Here is an 18,759-nt window from a genome sequence, read left to right as displayed (position 1 = left end):
GGAGACCATGTATAAAGCAAAGCGGGACGATAAAAAAGAAACGAAAATGGCGTCGGCACCGCGCTTCCGTCTTTTAGGCCAGCGGGCTGCACGACTGCCGGCAGTGTGTCTTGAGCTACGGCTACGCCTGTGGTGTACGCTATAACCACGTGATTCGAAACAATCTTATTGATATCTTCTATAACATTCATGGTAATACTTTAGCTTCAACAAAAATGCCCAACGAGATCGCAATTAAATTTCGTGATAAGCTAACTGACTGAAGCGATCCTTTTGACCCTGAAAAATAAAAGTACCTTTAGCTTAATTCGGTGAAAAAATAAATGAAACAAGTGCGTCGTCGTATGTTGTCGTTCCCCAAAAATGAATTGCCTGACTCAAAATATTTATTTAAAAAACTCGTTACTAATGGCTGCTGCTATTATTTCCTGCAGTTAGTCAAAAAACGCAGTGCCATCAAAAAGTCGTAATTAGCAATATTTTCGTAATTAACGTGGTTACATGCGGGTACTACACTCGGTTTGTTTATTTTAATCTCTACAATAGCAAGATTTTTATGAGATTGCCTGACAAGTAGATGTAATCATAAAATACCTTTATCGAGAAAAAGTGCTTCGAAGGACGAAAACTTCCTGATCACGCAGGTGTGACTTCCCGCGCTTGCACACACTGCTGTTTTTAACAAATTTGATTACGAATTACTAAAAATATATCGGGCAAGACGTTTAAAATCTTTACAGGGATTTGACGCTTACTGCAGAGCCATTCTATTAATTTTTCCTGTTATTAATGTTCAAAAATCGTGAAATTTTTTACACTTGGTGCACGGAGCATTTCTTACTAATTTGGGACGTCTATACCATATTGAAGAAAACATAAGCTATAACCTCAAACGGGGGGGGGGGGGGGGGGGTTCGCTTAATTCTACGCAAATGGATATGTTAATACAAAACTATTGACGTTACTTTTGCGGATAAAGAAATAATATTGCTCAATGAAAGAATTTCGATCGCGAATGAGAAAAACCTCATTGTTTTTTTTTCACTGTGTGCAATTATTGAGAAATATATGAGTACTCATGAGCTTTACACCACTAAAACATGTGGGCTTCTGTACTGCTGCGCTCTTAGCAGTCGTGCACCGACCTCGTGAAGTTCATAAAGCCTGCGTGGGCATTTGCCAGTCTGTATCGCTTGCTGCTTCGATGGCAGTTGGGCGTCGGTTGGATTTCTGGGGCCGAATTATGAAACGGTCAAATCACAAAGCTGCCGCAAATGAATCCGTTAGCCCCGCTCCTATTGGACGATATAACCGCCAGTACGTGCCGACAAATAGGAGCGGGGCTTTGTGACAATTTTGTGGCTGTCCTGAGATCATTTAGTAATTCTGTCCCTGCACTTAGGCGCTCTTTGTAGTTTTTCTGCACCGACTTCACGAAGTTCATGAAGTCTTTGTGCCACTCTTTTAAACTCTGCGTGAGAGGGCGGTCCGCGCATGACTGCAAGGCGAAGATCACAAGTTCCGGTTTCTGACGCCCACAGCACGCTACGGGTGCATCGTGCCGCCACGGCTACCACATCCGGCACGTGAGGAGAATTGATCGCTGCGCTGGAGTGGGTTACCCATAGTCGTGCACGCGTTGGCTCGCGCGCGGACGTCACCGTTCATTCAACGCGCTCGGACGGCAGCGTGTTTCGCGTCTCTGTCGCCGCGAAGGCAAAGCGAGTGGCAGCGGGGGAAAAACTGGCGTCCTTGAGCGCTGTTGTCGCGCCCGTCGGCTCATCCTTTCCGAAAACGGGTTTTGATGCGTTGCGTTCGCGCCGGTAATGCGTACATGCCTCGCTCCTTGTGAGTGTGCGCTCGACTCGCGGTGAAACAAGGACGCAAGGCATGGATGCTCCGTCGGCCTCATTGCGGCATCGGCGCTGTTGCTGCGTATAAGCGCGTCGGGCGCACCATCCGAACGCGCGCCGCCGCCGCTCCCGTGTTGGTTTGCCGAGGCTTGCGTCTTACGGGTGAGTGGTTCATTTCGACTGAACCTTTCGTATTTCTGCCATTCCTTATTTGTACGCCCGTTCACAGGGACATGTTTAATTGAACGAGGGTCTTGGCGGAATATTACCAGACCGCTTTGCGGGCTACTTGGCGCATGCCGGACGGGTGGCAACACCGCAAGACACAGAAACGAAATATTCTTCCCCTGATCTGTATGCCTTGCGCAGTTGCCGCCCGTTGGGTCCTAGGCTCTCTGAGGTAGCTCCAGGTGCGTGTTCTTCGATGCTTGCAGCGAGTGCTTTTCTCTTCAACGTCAGGAGGTACAGCGTCGCGGGATATCATCACTGCAGAAAGCTTGATCGAAAGGCACCACAAACATAAATTATCGTCTCATGCAAGCGAAAAAGCGAGAATTATCAATGGCGTAAAGGCACTCTGTCGGCCGAGGCATTCTACCGAAGAGTCCTAACACGTTCGCGTACTGAGTGATAATCTCACGAGCCGTGCTGTCTGATGTTGCGGTAGTGTAGGCTTTGCTTTAGTCCGGGAACGAGGAAAACTGCACGTAATGAGCTCTTGGCTTCTCGCGGAGCTTAACTGAGAAACGTTTCCACCTGGGCTTGCACAAAACCTACTAAAACGGTGTTGTTTACGAGATGTACGGAATGGCGAAAAGGTGCCGAGCCAGTAGTCGGAAAACCATTTAGCTTCGGCGCAAGCCATTGAAACTGGTTCGAGTCTGAACTACCCAGAGGAAATGAAAAAAAAAAACGAATTGTGAGTGTTAAGCGGCCAGCAGCCGGGTCTGTTCTTCCCGTTTCATGCAGACTTTAGCGAAAAGCCTTATGCCGTGAAGGCACAAAACAACTGTGCGTCCATTGCTTCCAATCAGGTTCCGACGGAGGCCGAATGAGCGCCTCGTTGGCTCGAGCGCCACGTCAAGTGCTTTTCGATGTACGCCTCCTCTCTAGGGGTCGGTACTCACAAAGTGGCTTTGTTTATCGTTTTCGTGCAGCCCCAGACGCAGCGTCGTTCAAGTAAGAAGGTCACAGTCAGGGCTCACTGCCGCAGAAATGAAGCTCGCGTGGCTTCTGCTGTGCCTCATGGCTCCCTTGGGAATCCAAGGCGGTGTTCTGGACGTAATCCGCGCCCGCAAAACGCAAAGCGCGCTGCGGCGCTCGGAACAAACCTTGGATGATGTCGTCAGAGGAAACAACGGCCTGGGCCTGCGCATCGTGCAGACTCTGGGAGAGCAGAACGTGCTTGTGTCTCCCATCAGCGTCAATATAGTGCTTCATATGGTCCTCATGGGAGCGCGCGGACGGACGGCCTACCAGATGTCCGCTCAGATGGGCCATCCCTCTAGTCCGCTCATGAGCCAGCTCCTGCGGCAAATGTCTTCTCCGGGAGGAGCCACGGATCACGCTTCCGCCGTGCTCATTCAAGAAGGTGCCCCGTTCAATGCCAGTTACTACCGCGAAATTAACCAGCTGTTCGACGCAAGCCTCGCAACGGTGCAGTTCGCCGAAGGACGGGGCAAGGACGTCGTCAAAGAGGTCAACGAGTGGGCAAGCAAGAAGACTCGTGGCCGGATTCCGCGCTTTCTGGAGGAGATACCCGAAGAGAGCACGAAGATGCTGGTCCTCAACGCGATGTACTTCAAGGGCGACTGGAAAACCAAGTTCGACCCGGAGTTCACCGACGACCGCGTCTTCAGCAACTACGACGGGAGCATCTCGCGCGTTCCCATCATGTTCATTATCAACACCTTCAACTTCGCCCACGACGACGAGCTGAACGTAGACGCCTTGCAGGTGCCGTACGCCGACGACCAGTACAGCATGATTCTCATGCTTCCCCGCAACCGCCAGAGTCCGCTGTCCAGCGTCGTGCAGGGGCTAAGCGCTCAGAAGGTCAAAGATATCGTAGACAGCATGGAGCCCGAAGAGGTTGAGCTTAGTCTTCCGAAGATGAGCGTGCAGAGGCTGCTTAAGCTGCGCGGAATTCTCGAGCAGCTTGGGCTCAAGGTCCCCTTCACGGACGCGGCGGACTTTCAGGGGATCAGCAAGGGCCAGGATCTGAGGCTGAACGAGATCCTCCACAAGGCGGCGATGGACGTCGACGAAGTGGGCACTCGCGCCGTGGCCGCGACGGAGGCGCAGTTTGTGTCCAAGTCTCTTGTGCACTTCAAGCAGTTCATCGTTGACCGGCCGTTCCTCGCCCTCATCAGGCACGAACCGACGGGAGCCATCCTGTTTATCGCTCAGATCGTAACAATGCAGGCGTGATGTGGGCGTGCTTGCGCGCTGGATTTTGCCGTGTCTCACACAAGTGCCGCTTGAGAGATGACAGTGGTGTGCCCGTGCGTGGGAGAACTGTTATTTCTGTAAAGAGCGGTCAGCGCACGATGAAGAGTGCGCCCTTTCTGTTTGTTTTACGTAGGGCATTGCTTCACAGTCGACAAAAACAAGGCTGTGGGCTCTGACTGTGCTGTAAAAGCGAGTCGAAACTAAAAGTCAGTGAAACCAAAAGCCTAGATTTTGTTCAATGAAATCGGGCATGGCCAGAAATCTGATGTGCATTCGATTAGAATATGTGGGGTAAATTTCGCTCGCTTCCATAAGACTAAATGCAAGTGTGTTCTCAATTTTAGCTGTCAAATGATTTCTTTTTAAATTTATTACCAAGGTCGCCTCTTGGTGACACTGACAATATTGTGTAGAGATTAAGTTCCTTACCTTGACGTGGCAGTAGAGAGTTCTGTAGGTTTGTAGTGTGCCACGAACCAGAACTCTTCAGTAACAAATAATTAAGACGTGGGACGTGAAATTGCCAACGGTCAATTTAGCAAAATAAATGAAAGAGGACGAAATGCATGACATCCGGCCGGTTTACGTCCGGGTGAGGTTTAAATAGGGATGTTTTTCATTTTGCACAAAACGCCTCACTGCTGGGAATTAACTAGGGTACTAAATTATAATTGTTGAGTTGCATTCTGCTACTGTGTACTAAAATGACGGTCTAATGTTTAGGGGAATCTCTTCAGGTGGAGTAGATTTGTAATAAGGGAGTAATTTTTCATTGGCATCAACCCAAGCGCAAACGAAAGCTATAGCTTCCACTAAAACTTGACAGTTAAAGATTTATCCTGGCCCTGGTCCTCGGACCGGGGTCAATTTTTCCTCAATTATGAATTACTCACTTATTACTGTTGACTTCCCGCTTGGTTTTTCCACCGCATGAGTTCAGACTTGGTGGGACGCCACATTGCCGCTTGTCCAGTGAGCGTATCGACTGACGCCATAATGCAGAAGTAGAAGGCCTCGCGCTTTTCCGAAGGGCAATATCATGCAACACTTTCGCAGGTAGGGGCCAGCGACGAGAAGCGACCAACAGAGCCCGCGAGGATGCCCCGCGATGGGGGTTCACAACCGCTGTGGTCTGACCGGTGCCCACTGCCTCTCTTCCAATCAGCGCGGAGGGAGTTGCTGTGCGTTTGTGTCGGCGTGTGCGATCCCGATCAGGCAGGGTCAGCCTGCGGGGATCGGGCGCAAGGTTTCATCGCCTATAAAATAAATGCCGGAGCTGTACGGGCTCAAATTCATGCAGCGGTGCGTCTGCGGCAAAGGCGCGCGGCAGAACCGAAGGCTTTTTCGCGGAGCGGCAATACCGGTTGAGAAGGATGCGCTGCGCAGCTGACGCCACCTCCGACGCGGTCTCGTCGCTCGAGCACGCCCATGCGCGGAGACTTGTCTGTCGCCTGGCTCTGCTCGGCATTCGGGCAGCGTTCGACAACAGCCGTGCGGCGATTCGCGAGGCGCTAGACGATGTGGGGGTCACCGACCGCCTGCGTGCTTTTGTTGGGATTTCCTGCGCGAGAGTACGGATCGCGTGAAAGTGGGCCACGAAGTCTCGGCAGGGTGCCGCTGGAAAGCGTTCTATCGCCCATGGTGCTTTGCAAGGCGATGGCGGTGTTGCCCGACTGTACGTCCAACAGCACATATAGGTGCACATGGAGATCTACGCTGAGGCCACAACCTAACGCGAGTAGTGGCGCTCAGCCAATGAGTGGTAGGAACCGTAGCAATCTTCCATAAAAGGTGTCACACAGGTTTTCTCCCATTTTTCTTGCCTTGACATGATTGCTTTTACTCTTATGATATGTTCTTGTTTCGTGCTCTTGCAATTAAGTTCTGACCACTTTGTTATGAGGCTGCTTAGATACCGCGGGCGTGCAATCCTCACTTGTTAAGGCTGGTTTCGGTAGCTCCCTAGAGCAGACTCTCGTGGTCGCCAGTTTTTGCTACAGTCTGCAAATCGAAAACTAGGGTGCAGCCACTTCTTGCATGCGTAGCTTATGACTGAATTTGTTTAAAATGAAGTCAGCTTTTAAAACACCCTGCTGTGGTGTCTTTCGTGTTTTACCTGCTCATCAATAACTAGCATAAGGTATAAAATACCGCGCTAAATTTTGTCTCATATGTCTGCCCAGATTTAGAATCTTGGCAGGCTATCATTAGAGTGCCTTCCCATGAAGAAAACAAAAACAAAAAATCTAACAGGGCACTTAAGCGCTGTCTTAATGGCACGACGCGATAGCGTAGTGGGTTAGGCTTTCCATTCTGAGCAGTTTGACGCTATTCTGCGTATTTTGCATTTTTTCTATTGTTTCAAATATTTAATTTATCAATTACACACTCTAAATTTCTTAATTAGCATCATCAAGCATTGGTTTTCATTCTGAGCATTATGACACCTTTGAACCCCCTTTTTCAATGTTTTCAAATGTTTCAATTTATTTAATTAATCAGTTAATTACAGTGAATTCATTAACCCGTCATCACCTATCACACATCAATAAATCATCAATCGCTAAAACCACAAGTTACCACGGTACGATTTCTTTTTTTTTTTACGCTGCCCCAGATTATTTCCGACGCGCGGGGCCGGCTACGCCGAAGGCTTTTCGATCAAACAAGCTGTACACGCTATCGCGTAAAATGCAGTCAACGTAAAATGAAGTCAACACAGAAACGTGCATTTCTTTGCGAAGCGTTAAAACTTGTGAAGCAGTACGACAAAAATTTATCGCCAGATGCATGGAGGGATTTTTGCGTATGCAAATATACATCCTCCGGAAGTATTGAGAGGGCGGATTGCCTTGGTCGTGATTTGTTTTGGTTTGAAAAATTGAGCAGTGAGCCGACATAAATATTCAGTTCCTCACAATGTAAACATCGTGGTGATTAGCCAAGTTGCTTCGGCAAAGTTCTGTGCCATAGTCTTCGATTAGGGAAATTCTAGAGCGCGCTTACGACTGTCTTATGGCTGTCGTACGGTTTACGGCCCCCTTTCTTCTAGACAGCTGCCAAGGCACTCTTCCAAGCGGCGCGGTCGATAATAATAATGTGCCTAGAATAATATTGCCGAGAATAATGCGCCGAGAATAATAATGATGAAGAAAAAAAACAGTTCTGATTTCTACGGGGCGGCATGCAGACTCAGGGATGAAAAGCTGCAGTGGAGGTTTTGTACAATCAACCTTAAATGTCTGATGGGGATTGTATTGTAAAACACTTATTGCGTCGAGAGCAGGTTGCAGGAGAGACATACTAGATGGCCGCTAGCCCATGGCTGGCGGCGACCTCATTGGCCTGCTCGATTGCCCGTACTTGAATGTTAGGGTCCGAGCTTACCAGCACGGCCTCCCACCGCTCGGGAGAAGGGAGCTGTATCAACTCCGCCGAAGGCGAATCATTTGCGCAGTTCCAGAGAATGTGGTCGTATGTGGCCCTTTCACCACATTTATGTCAGTTTGGGTCGTACTGGCCAGGGTACATGAGGGCAAGCACTGCCGGATTCAGAAGGGAGCGTGTTTGCAGTCGGCGCCAGGTAGCTTCCTGCGCTTTTGTTAACGATTTGTGGGGAGGGGGATATGCGCGCCTCTCCAGCCTAAAGTGATGGGTGATGTCATGAAATGAGATCAACACATTCCTCGTGAAATTCGGGTCGGAGGGCGCGTTCACTGCCCGGTCGACGAAACCTCAGGCTTGCGCGTGAGCAGGCTCGTTCCCTGGATTAGACGAGTGGGCCGGGACCCAGACCAATTCAACTTATCGAATCTGAAGGGGGGCGTATTGAACGATGTGGAGTGAGGTAGTTGTGATCGATACGGCCCCTCGCGAAATTGCGAATGGCTGTTTTGGAGTCGCTGAATATAATATCAGCACGCGTGTTCGCTATAGCTAGGGCTATTACCGCTTCCTCCGTCGTCTCGGAGGAGGTGGCTTCTATCGACGCGGCCGCCAACGTGGCGCCGTTCCCGTTCACCGCGAGAAGTGCAAACGCTTTTCCCGGTGTTTGTCGGTATTTCGCTGCGTGCACGTACGCCACATTCTCGTTCCGGCCGTATTTGGTGTGCAGGGCGCGAGCCCTCGCTGTGCGTCGGCCTTCGTGGTGCGCGGGGTGCATGTTCTTGAGTAGGGGTTTAATTAAAAGAGCTTTCCTGATGTGCGTGGGTATTGTGTTTTAGAGCCTCTCTCTGGGAGCTGTTCGCACATCTTTAGTCTGTATAGGATGGCCCTTCCCGCGCTCGTACGAGTGAGTTGTCCGAGCTGGGAAACGAGGTGCGCCTCACACAGCTCCGAGAGTGTATTTTGTACCCCAAGCGCCAGCAACCTTTCCGTAGGCGTACTGTGCGAGAGCCCAAGGGCCGCCTTGTAGGCCTGCCGGATTGCAGCGTCGACCTTGTTCCTTTCCGCGAGCTGCAGTTGTAGGCAAGGGAGGAAGTTGACGATCCTGCTCAGCACGAAAGCCTGCACAAGTCGACATAGATCTTTCTCTTTCATGCCTCGTCTCTCGCTGGAGATCCCTCTGATTAGCCGCACAGTCTGATTGACCGTGGCCGTGAGTCTGTTGATTGTTTCGGTGGTTTTGCAATTGTTCTGTATTTACATGCCCAGTATGCGTATAGTTTGGACCTCCTTGACCGGAAGTATTTGCACATATCCATTCAGAGGGGTCGGCGGGGTCAGGTTTGCGTTTCTACCGCGTGGCTTCGCCCTAAGAACCAGCAGTTCTGATTTCGAGTGCGAGCATTCAAGGCGCGCTCCCGATGCGTAAGTTTCAATTATGTCAACCGCCTGCTGCAAAATATCTTCTATTTGACCGTCATTCCCAGTGGTTACCCACAGGATGATGTCGTCCGCCTATGAGGTGTGCTGCAGCCCCGGCAATGTGGCGAGTTTGGGGGGTAGCGTAATGAGTGCAAGGTTAAAGAGGAAAGGCGAGAGCACCGAACCTATAGTGGTGTGCCTTGGCTTCCCAGAGGAATGGGCTCCGATTTGAGGCCACATAATACAAGCTGTGCGGTCCACTCGGATAGGAATGATCGGACGTAATTGAATGTACGTTCTCAAGGGTCTACGCTTCACACATGTGGAGGAGTTTAGAGTCTATCGTTTGATGCGGCTCCTCAGTAGGCGTCTCGACCGTGGTGGTCTTGACGTCGTCTTTGAGTGCAGCGGTCCACTCCGTTGGGTTGATCTGACCGGGGGCAGTCTGCTCTCGTAAGCGCCTGAACCTATCCCAGTCAGTAATGCGAGTGCGGATGAGGTGCAGTTTGTGCAATTTCGTGTCAAATGTCGTGGCTAGTATCTAATGGTCGCTTCCCAGTGTGTGTTTCGTGTTGGACCAGCGGGCGTCGGGAATGTTTTTGGAGAGTGTGAGATCCGGTGAGGTATCTATGCTAACGCTATTTCCGACCCGCGTGTTTTCTTGGGGATCGTTAAGAATTGTGAGACCCAGGAATTGGAGCGTTTGACTCAGCTTGGCACCCTTGGGGTTGTTTTTGCTGCTGAGGGGGAAGAAAAAGAATGGAAAACAAAAGGAAAGGAGCGGCGCATAGGAAACAGGTAAGGCGGCGTATAGCGCACTAATGCTGGAGCGCTTTAATAATAAAAACTACAAAAAAGCATGAAAACTTTACCTTTTGTGTGTCACAAAAGATTTCTTATAAGCAGTCATAACGTATCGGACTCTAGACAGTACGCAGTAAAATGGGAATTCACCGAATAAAATTACGTAAGACTTCCTCTGACTTGCCGAAGGCATATCACGGCATATACTCGAGTTCAGTCGAATGCCACCGACAGGGCCACTCAAGTACCACTCATTGGTTCTGTGCAGCAACGCGACCGAGCATAATTTCCTTTGCACCCCTTCTTGCAATAGCCGCTAATACACATACTGTACACGTAGCGGTAATTGCATGTGCTTGCGTACATCACAAAATGTATTCACAATCCGTTGTGCTTACAGAATCGCACGTGCCACTGATAAGGCGTGCATGAAAGGAACGACTTATCCAAAGGGCAATAGGGATATTCATATTGAAGCTTTATCGGAAAACCATGGTCATGGTGTGGCCGACAGATTGCAAAGCATAAAAAAAGAGGGCTGTTCAAAGAAAAATTGAGTTACAAATTTTATCTGTGGCCTATATAGATGGGCTCATGCTGAAGTATTACATATTATATACTGTTTAGTACTTTAACATTGGAAACAACTTTTGTTGTTTGTTGCAGAGATAAAATATGGTAATTAGCACAATAGCCATACGGGCGAGTTGGTGGTACATATTGGTGGCAAACAGCGCAACGACGCGGACAGAGTGGAAGAAAAATACAGGACAAGCGCTGACTCACAACTGAAATTTATTTAAGGAAAGCAGTACATTTTATAGACAACGTGGCCAACTTATCAGCTAGTACATAGACAAAACCCAAGTTTCTACGTGGCATCGAGGTATGCAACCTCACTGTCATATAATGAAATAGATGGCTCACTGACACATAACCTTGTTTTTTTCTTCATGTGATATGCTTCCATAATCTCTCGTGTTAATCGGGACGGGTGTTTGTAGAGGATATCACAGTAAGGCAATGAAGGAAAACAAAATTGGCAGTCTCGAACATGGTCAACTAGATGATTAGATTTGTTAGCTTCCAAGTGCATGCAAATAATCTGGAAGCTAACAAATCTAATCATCTAGTTGACCATGTTCGAGACTGCCAATTTTGTTTTCCTTCATTGCCTTACTGTGATATCCTCTACAAACACCCGTCCCGATTAACACGAGAGATTATGGAAGCATATCACATGAAGAAAAAAACAAGGTTATGTGTCAGTGAGCCATCTATTTCATTATATGACAGTGAGGTTGCATACCTCGATGCCACGTAGAAACTTGGGTTTTGTCTATGTACTAGCTGATAAGTTGGCCACGTTGTCTATAAAATGTACTGCTTTCCTTAAATAAATTTCAGTTGTGAGTCAGCGCTTGTCCTGTATTTTTCTTCCACTCTGTCCGCGTCGTTGCGCTGTTTGCCACCAATGGTAATTAGACTGGCTTAGTCTCTGAAGAGAAAATGTATAACAGCTGTATTTTACCGCTACACGCCTATGGGGCAGAAACGTGGATGCTAACGAAACGGGTTCAACTTCAGGGCAGCGCAGCGAGCTATGGAAAGAAAAAATTATGGATGTAACGTTAAGAGAGAGCAAGAGGGCACAGCAGGTCAGGGATCAAACACTGGGTAATGACATCCTGGTCGAAATCAAGAGGAAGAAATGGGTTTGAGGAGGGCATGTAATGCGAATGCAAGATAACCGCTGCTCCTTAAGGGTAAGAGAGTGGATTCCAAGAGAAGGCAAGCGTAGCAGGGGGCGGCAGAAGGTTAGGTGGACGGATGAGATTAGAAAGTTTCCAGGGATTGGGTGGACGCAGCTGGAACAGGACAGGGTTAATTGGAGAGACATGGGAGAGGCCTTTTTCCGGCAGTGAGCGTAGCCAGGCTGATGATGGTGATGCTGATGATGAGTCGAAACGTCGTAGTAATAATTAGAGAACGTAATGAAATGAATAAAAAAATTGGCTGTAGTTCAACCCGGCTCAACATAGTAAGACGAGCGAAAATCTCGCATACTCCTGGTTAAGCAAGGTTGCACTTTCCTCCAGTCTCCGCTCTCGTTCTTCATCCGTCCCTGTATCGTACGCCACACGTTTCCGCTGTAAGGCAGCTTGTCTCCGAGCTCTATCAGCCGGATGAGCCAACTCTGCTGGCCTTCGATTGCAAATCGTTTGCCGCGAGGGCCCGGTACGCTGTTCAGCCATGATGTCGTCTAGTGAGGCTTTGCCAGGCAGCCGCTCTTTGTTTGTCCCTCTCCGCTCTGAGTACGTGATACGGCGAGCGGTGGCACAGTTGTTACTAAGTGAAGGAGACACCCTATCAGCGGCGAGGACCGAGCGCACCTGTACGTACCATGTTGTACCAGGTTGTACGTAACCATTGCACGCAGCAAGTTCAGAGCCGCGAGCTCTCGACGGCATTCACGCAGTGTGCGCTTGAGGCGTGGCCTGCGAAACGGTTTCGTTCTCTCAAGCCGTCGAATCGGCTGTTTTTTGCTGGCTGCGGGCGTTATGAAGTTGCAAAATGTTTGCTTATTTTTTATACGCGCCATCATGCGTGCATGTCAACGTATGAAGCGCTGAGCGAGCGCGTGGTCTGCCATGTTTTCAGCGTAGAGGAAAGGCGGATGTGCTTTGTAGATGTCCCGAAAAATAGCTGAGATTTACCACATGTATGCACCGTCACGTCTCATTTGGATCATTAAAGAAAAAGGTTTCCCCGCGTGGATCATCGTGCACGCTTTACGTTAGGGGCCGGCACGGAAGCCAGGGTTTTTCTAGAGAAATACGTTGAACCGGTTTATGCGTGTTCGTCAGGATGATGCGCTCGTCCCCTGCCGACAGCTATTCGCACTTTTCAGCAAAGGAGGTACCCCCACGCGTTTTTTTCTCCCGAAGTGGTCGACCGGTGATCAGTGCAAGCAGCTACCCTTCGCGCAATGGATGCGCCGATGCGAAAAGTGGAAAGCAAGCGTTTGCGCAGTGTCTCCAGTGCACGAATCGTGCAGTGTGAGGTGAACTGAGCCTGCGCAGTTCCCCTAGGTACAAACAATTGAAAGCACTTTGTAGCTTGGAGCTGTGGATCGGGAATGAAGTGACTGATGCGAATGCAGTGGTCGTATACAGTGAGAACATCTAGAAAGAAGGTTTCTTCTGGTGTTATCTAGGAGAGTTAGCCTCCATAGTGCAACTGGTTACGGCGTTCCTCGGTCCCAAGTTTTATGATATCAATTAAGGATCGCAACCCTGTGCGACTACGGCTGAAGACCGGCACCGTGTCGTCGCTACAGATTACCGTGTGCTCTTAAGACAAGGTGTCAAGAATGCAAAAAAAAAAACAAAACAATAAAGCACAAGCTGGCTAGGGAGGTTGCAGATTTATGTTTTAAAGGTGTGGTTTGAATGTGAACAGCTGAGGGTGCATTTTGACCCTAGTACTGATAAAACGTTTAAATGTAGCGGACCCGTGTGAACAGTAATGTTTTACGAAACGTTGGGTATTTTACGCTCGTTCACACATGTTTTTTAGATAGGGCGAGATAAAAGCAGTGCATTAGTTCCGGAGGTGGCTGATTACTGTGATTTATGATATATAGTCCAAGCCCCTCAGCAGGGTTAAGTTTCTGCAAATATTTTTTTATTCACTAGATTTTTCGCGCCGGATACATATAGCTCACAGAAGCAATGTGTCCGACCGGTGCATAAAAATGTATCTGCACGCACAGCGGAAGCATAACCTCGTAAAAGAACAAGCGTAGAGAATTTCACGCCATATCCGGCGATATTGAAAAATACTGTACTGTCCGCGCCTATAATCGCGCGCAAAGCGGGAAATTCCAGCTTTTAGACGTGTAAAGCCCTCGGACTACATACCTGAAATTACGGCACACGGAAGCCAATTAGTTAGCCATTTATGTTAAAAGTTGCAGCGCAAAGTAATGCAAAGGGGCTCATGGAAGTGCTTACTTCGTCCCCTGGCTTCCTTTGCGTTGTATGGTTTCGAGTGGTTAGTGGATCACATGGCTGGCATTGAAAGGTGTTCATTGTGGGTGCGCAGCAAAATGAAGGTGACACAAAGGAAAGAAAAGTGCTGACTAACAGCTGAGCTTATTGAATTACTCAGTTACTCAAGTTACTCAATTAAAAGGAGTCTCATCCTCCACGACGCAGATCTGCGTTCCTTTAGCGAGTGAGTGAATCGCTTAGACAAACACAACAGGGTCGAGGGCTGCGTGCTTATTCACATGCGGGCGATTCCGTGGCACCTCCATCACAACTCCGTTTTTCGTGGCGGCGATGCCGCCGCTGAAAAGTGCGAAGGCAGCAGACTGCAGCATATATCCTGATCCATTTCCATTCACAACCCACAGGAAGCCATACACGAACGCAGAAATCGCAACGACCACGGCACAGTCGATCACAAGGGTTGTCGGCAGTCATGCTAACTGCGTCGTTAGGCACCAAACAGGCGATAATGGACAGCACAGTGCGCCGTTGATGACTAATGCGAGTGCGATTTTTTCACTCAGATGTGGTGTTTAACGAATACGTAAGAGAGCATGTCAGCTGCCCGCATACTTTTGAGGATTCCACGAAGCTTACGTGTACGCTTCACGCCTCACGCTCGCGCTATCGCCGCTGCAGTGTATACAAGCGTGAGTGCGAAGTGCAGTTTGTTCTGCATTCTGGGGCTGTCCTAGGCAACTTCGCGTAGCTTCTGTCGCACCCACGGAGCTTTCAACGAGACGCAGACGCACAATATATAAAGCGGAGATCCCCCAGCGAAATAGTGGTGGGGCCTGAGGCGGCCTGCTTTTGCACCACTGCGCCGTGACCACTGATCTGTTGACTCTCGGTGTTCTGTCTCCGACAGATTTTTTGGTCTGTGGAAATTGGGGCCTCTTATTGATTCAGGTAGCAAACACGTCACACGACACTTCATTTTTTTCGCAGGCGTTATGAGTCTCAAAGGATTTGGAAACTTTCATTTGCTGTTTTCTCAGCTACGCCGCTATATTTCCGCGTAGAACAAAACTTCATTAGTGCTTCGCAGGAATAATTTATCCGTCTTGACTATTTTGTTGTTTCCCTTCAGACTCCCTTTAAAGCACAGGAGAAACAACCACGATTGAAGTCCGGCGGATTTATAATGTTTGGCTTAGATGTGCAATGTACAGCTTTGTTGCATTAACGTTGTAGGAGAATTTATATTGTTTGTAAAACTAGAAGAAGATAATAAAGCATAAAACTCTTCGCCACCCGCGGAGAGCATCACATCCTCCCAATTCCAACCGATATGAGCCCCATACACCACGGTACACGACGAAAGGCCCGAGCCAAACAAATACAACATAAGGTCATACGTCTCAAAGCAAACATCCTTTACCTGGACGCTAGCACTTACCAAGGCCGGGTGGCTGCGGTAGCAACCGTCACAACCAATCACGGGGAGGAGATAGCCAGCGCCACGGTTCAAAGCCGAAACAGCATAGCGGACACTGAAGAAGTCGCAATCGCGCTTGCCATCAAGCATGCTGACACCACAGAGCAAATGTCTACCATCATGAGCTACTCGCAGAAAGCCTTCGAGGAGCACCTCAATGGGGAACTCTGCCAAGCGACTGCCCACATCATGAGGAATTACACTCCCGGTACGTACACCCATCACAGTATTCTGTGGATCCCAGCTCATCGAAGGCATAGAGGGCAGTGAGGCGGCTGACAGGATAGCTCGAGGTCATACATTCCGAGCCCCGTCGCCGTACACCTACGAACCTTCATCGCCACTAACATACGGCGAAATCATTAACTACCACCGATTTAGTCGCAGGAAATACGCAGCCCCCCACAAAGACCTCACTCGTCAGGAAGCCACTATATGGCGAGACGTGCAAGCCCAAACCCAAACCCAGCTCGGCACAATAAGACTCGGCCCGCGCAATACCCAACAAAGGCATGCCCGGCCTGAGGAGAGATTTCCGACATCCTCCACAAGGTTTGGAACTTCCCCGAGCAACCTGTAAGCGTACAGTTTGCAGGAACTCAATCATGAGCAGTGGGAGGAGAAGCCAATTGTGTCCCGGACCTGGGTGAACCACCCGCGTAATTACGTTATATTAATAAAGTTTATTCTCTTTTTCTCTCTGTAGTATCTCCTCCCATATTGTAGTGTTGGCGGCTGGTTCAACTTTTGTCACATTTACCAACCTTGCTGATCTGCTGCACGCAGGCATCGCTCCCTGCTGATCTGATCTTTCCTTTCGCCATTCAGCTATGCGCACCTTCCTCTGGCAAGGCTGTTCAATGTGGGCTGCCAGCACAGAAATATCTTTGCCTATTTCGTCCTGCTGGCGTGTGCAGTCCGAGTTCAAGGAACTCATCAGCAGCGCACGTCGACTGCATGCGCTTTCTGTATTGTCCGTTTTGGAGCGTTGTAGCATAGGAGGACTTGTCCTGCGTGTACTACATGAGTGGCTCTACCTCTTCAGTCGTCTCATCAGATCTGGCGATAGAAAAGCAAACCTGTTCTGCGCTACTAATGGAGTCATCCGATTGTGTCGCCCATCTCGTGCTAACTATAACTTTTGTTTTCTCTTCGGACACTGGGAAGAATTAATGTCGTGGCCATTGGACTTGCATAGTCCTCATCTAAATTTGACCTCATCGGTTTCTGTTAGGTAGCCCGGGTCGACTGCATTCCGACAAAATAATTGCAGACCCTCTTTGTAGCATCTATAGTAGCAAAATGTTCTAGGCTTGTACTGTTTAGTGAGAACTATGCATCCATTATAGTGAAATCTGTCGAGGCGAGTGTATACGATCTCTGTAATGTCACTTGGAAGGTGCCGTTGTTCCCCACACAAGGTGCAGCCAACACTGTATGGGTTGCTGATAATAGCTCTCTTGCCACCGTCTCAAAGGAATCAGTTAAGTATAGGTCGTACACGACACATCGCTGAGTGTTGGGACATGGCGTAAAATATATTTATACTGGCAGATATTCTTCTGGCGAAACTGGTATCTGTGCTATTGTGCACAAATTCTTTGCGTCCTTAAGTTTAGCTAAGCGTACAGTGGCGCTGTTAGATGTCCCGTGACTTACGAAGCCCTGGTATCCTGCAGTACCAAGCGTGGGGTCGATAACTCTTTGAATGATTTAGTTGGGCAGCTTGGTGGTATCAAATCTTACAGTTGGCCTGCAGTGCACCCCGAAGGCTTGCTTGAGGGGAGTCACAGGGTAAGCGGTAACTGGCATATTAGGGACGTCTCTTACCTTCTTTGCAGGTGATGCTTCAACTGGACGGCCAGGAATCTTGACCGGTCTCGGTATCCGTCGGGAGGAACAAGCGGCTAATTGCGGTTGTGCCTACATGGCCCGCGGAGCATCTGTACTCATGTAGGCTCGCGCTGCAGTAGTGCTGGCGTCCATGTCGTTCTGTGACCCGGTTCTGGCTCCAGGGGCTAACTCGTGACCACAGCAGGCGCCGATCCACGGAGGACCCCATGAGGCGCCCTTTGTCGCACTAGCAGGGGTCGCGGCGGCGATGAGAGGGTCCGTTATCTTCTCTAAACTTGGCGTCCAATCGGCGCGAAGGCTCAGAACGGCCCCATATGCCTAACAGCCGAGCCACATCGACTTTCGGCAGCTTCTACCTGGTGCGTCGAGTCCTGGGTTGTCTTGCCGCGGGCGGCTGGGCTGACCTTAAAGGTGCACTAAAGAGGAATCTGAACTCGTCTTTTTACAGCGCGAACTCTATCTACACATCCCGGCCATTCTTAGAAACTTCGAATTATTATCCTGTGTGGCCGATTGCCCTTTTTAAACTGGATTAAAAGTCCCGGCTGCCGCCTTTTTTTGAACTCAACGTGGTAGGCAGGCGGAGTCAACCAACGCGTCAGCAAGTCCCGTGGCGGCTTCGCTTTCGCTTTTATTTTGTTTTTTAGGCTTCTGTGAATAAACATTTTCAGTCACAGACAATATAGCCGCAAATTAGGCCCACCAAAAAAAAAATACAAGTGGACTCTTTGATTTACGTGTCACTCCGCCGATGGCAGAGCGGGAAGCCGCCACGGGACTGGCTGACTCCTCCTACCTACCGCGTTGAGTTCAAAAAAAGAGCGGCAGCTGGTACGTTTAATCCGATTTAATTAGGGCAATCGGCCGCACTGGACAATAATTCCAAGTTTCTAAGGATGCCTGGAACGTGTAGATAGAGTTCCCGCGGTAATAAGACGCGTTCAGATTCCTCTTCTGCACCTTTAATGGTCTTCTTTAGCACCTTATGGCCATTGTGGGGCAAAGGTCGTATAAAGACTAGAAAAATGTTTTTGCTGTTTTCGTTGCCTTAGAGAGAAGCCGGTGCTGTTGTTTACCTCAGTAAACATGACACATACCCACAGCGAAACATCGTCTACTTCTGGTCCCTCACTGCACAGGCCCCTCGCCGACACCCCCAACAGGAGGCACAACGATCAAACAGGCGCTCGCTATTTGCCTGTATGAAACGCCTGAGCACGCGGACAACGCAACTAGCTGGAAAAGTGCACTAAAGAAGAGACGGTTGACAATGTGGTGGCCAATGGTGAGTCCACGCTAGTAGACTAACAATAAACAGTCTTAGGTGATGTACGCAGTGAGCTTGCGTACGTACGACTCTGAGAGAAAAGAATGCGCATGCGCAGAATGCTGAGTATCTCATGGCGTCTTGCGGGCATGCGTACGCTACAAACGATGCTGTGCGCGCACTACTACTGGCACGTTACGGGATGCGTTGACAAGATGGCGGTGCGCTGTT

The 18,759-nt window shown here is 49.3% G+C and overlaps 1 protein-coding gene across 1 annotated transcript; it reads left to right on the top strand.

Moving 5' to 3' along the window:
- The first annotated feature begins 1,850 nt into the window (after positions 1–1,850).
- LOC144094064 (leukocyte elastase inhibitor-like) lies at positions 1,851–4,643 on the top strand. The gene is made up of 2 exons (XM_077627931.1): positions 1,851–2,015; positions 3,011–4,643. Exon 2 carries the CDS (start codon positions 3,069–3,071, stop codon positions 4,281–4,283), a length of 1,215 nt encoding a protein of 404 aa, XP_077484057.1. The 5' UTR covers positions 1,851–2,015; positions 3,011–3,068; the 3' UTR covers positions 4,284–4,643.
- Positions 4,644–18,759: the final 14,116 nt, after the last annotated feature.

This window comes from Amblyomma americanum, chromosome 6, assembly GCF_052857255.1.
Source record: "Amblyomma americanum isolate KBUSLIRL-KWMA chromosome 6, ASM5285725v1, whole genome shotgun sequence".
NCBI lineage: Eukaryota > Metazoa > Arthropoda > Arachnida > Ixodida > Ixodidae > Amblyomma > Amblyomma americanum.
The sequence above is the reverse complement of the archived record's forward strand: the minus strand, read 5'-3'. Positions and strand labels throughout refer to the sequence as shown.

Excerpts from the sequence above, each read along its gene's own strand:
- LOC144094064 (XM_077627931.1), top strand. The coding sequence starts at position 3,069 with ATGAAGCTCGCGTGGCTTCTGCTGTGCCTCATGGCTCCCTTGGGAATC.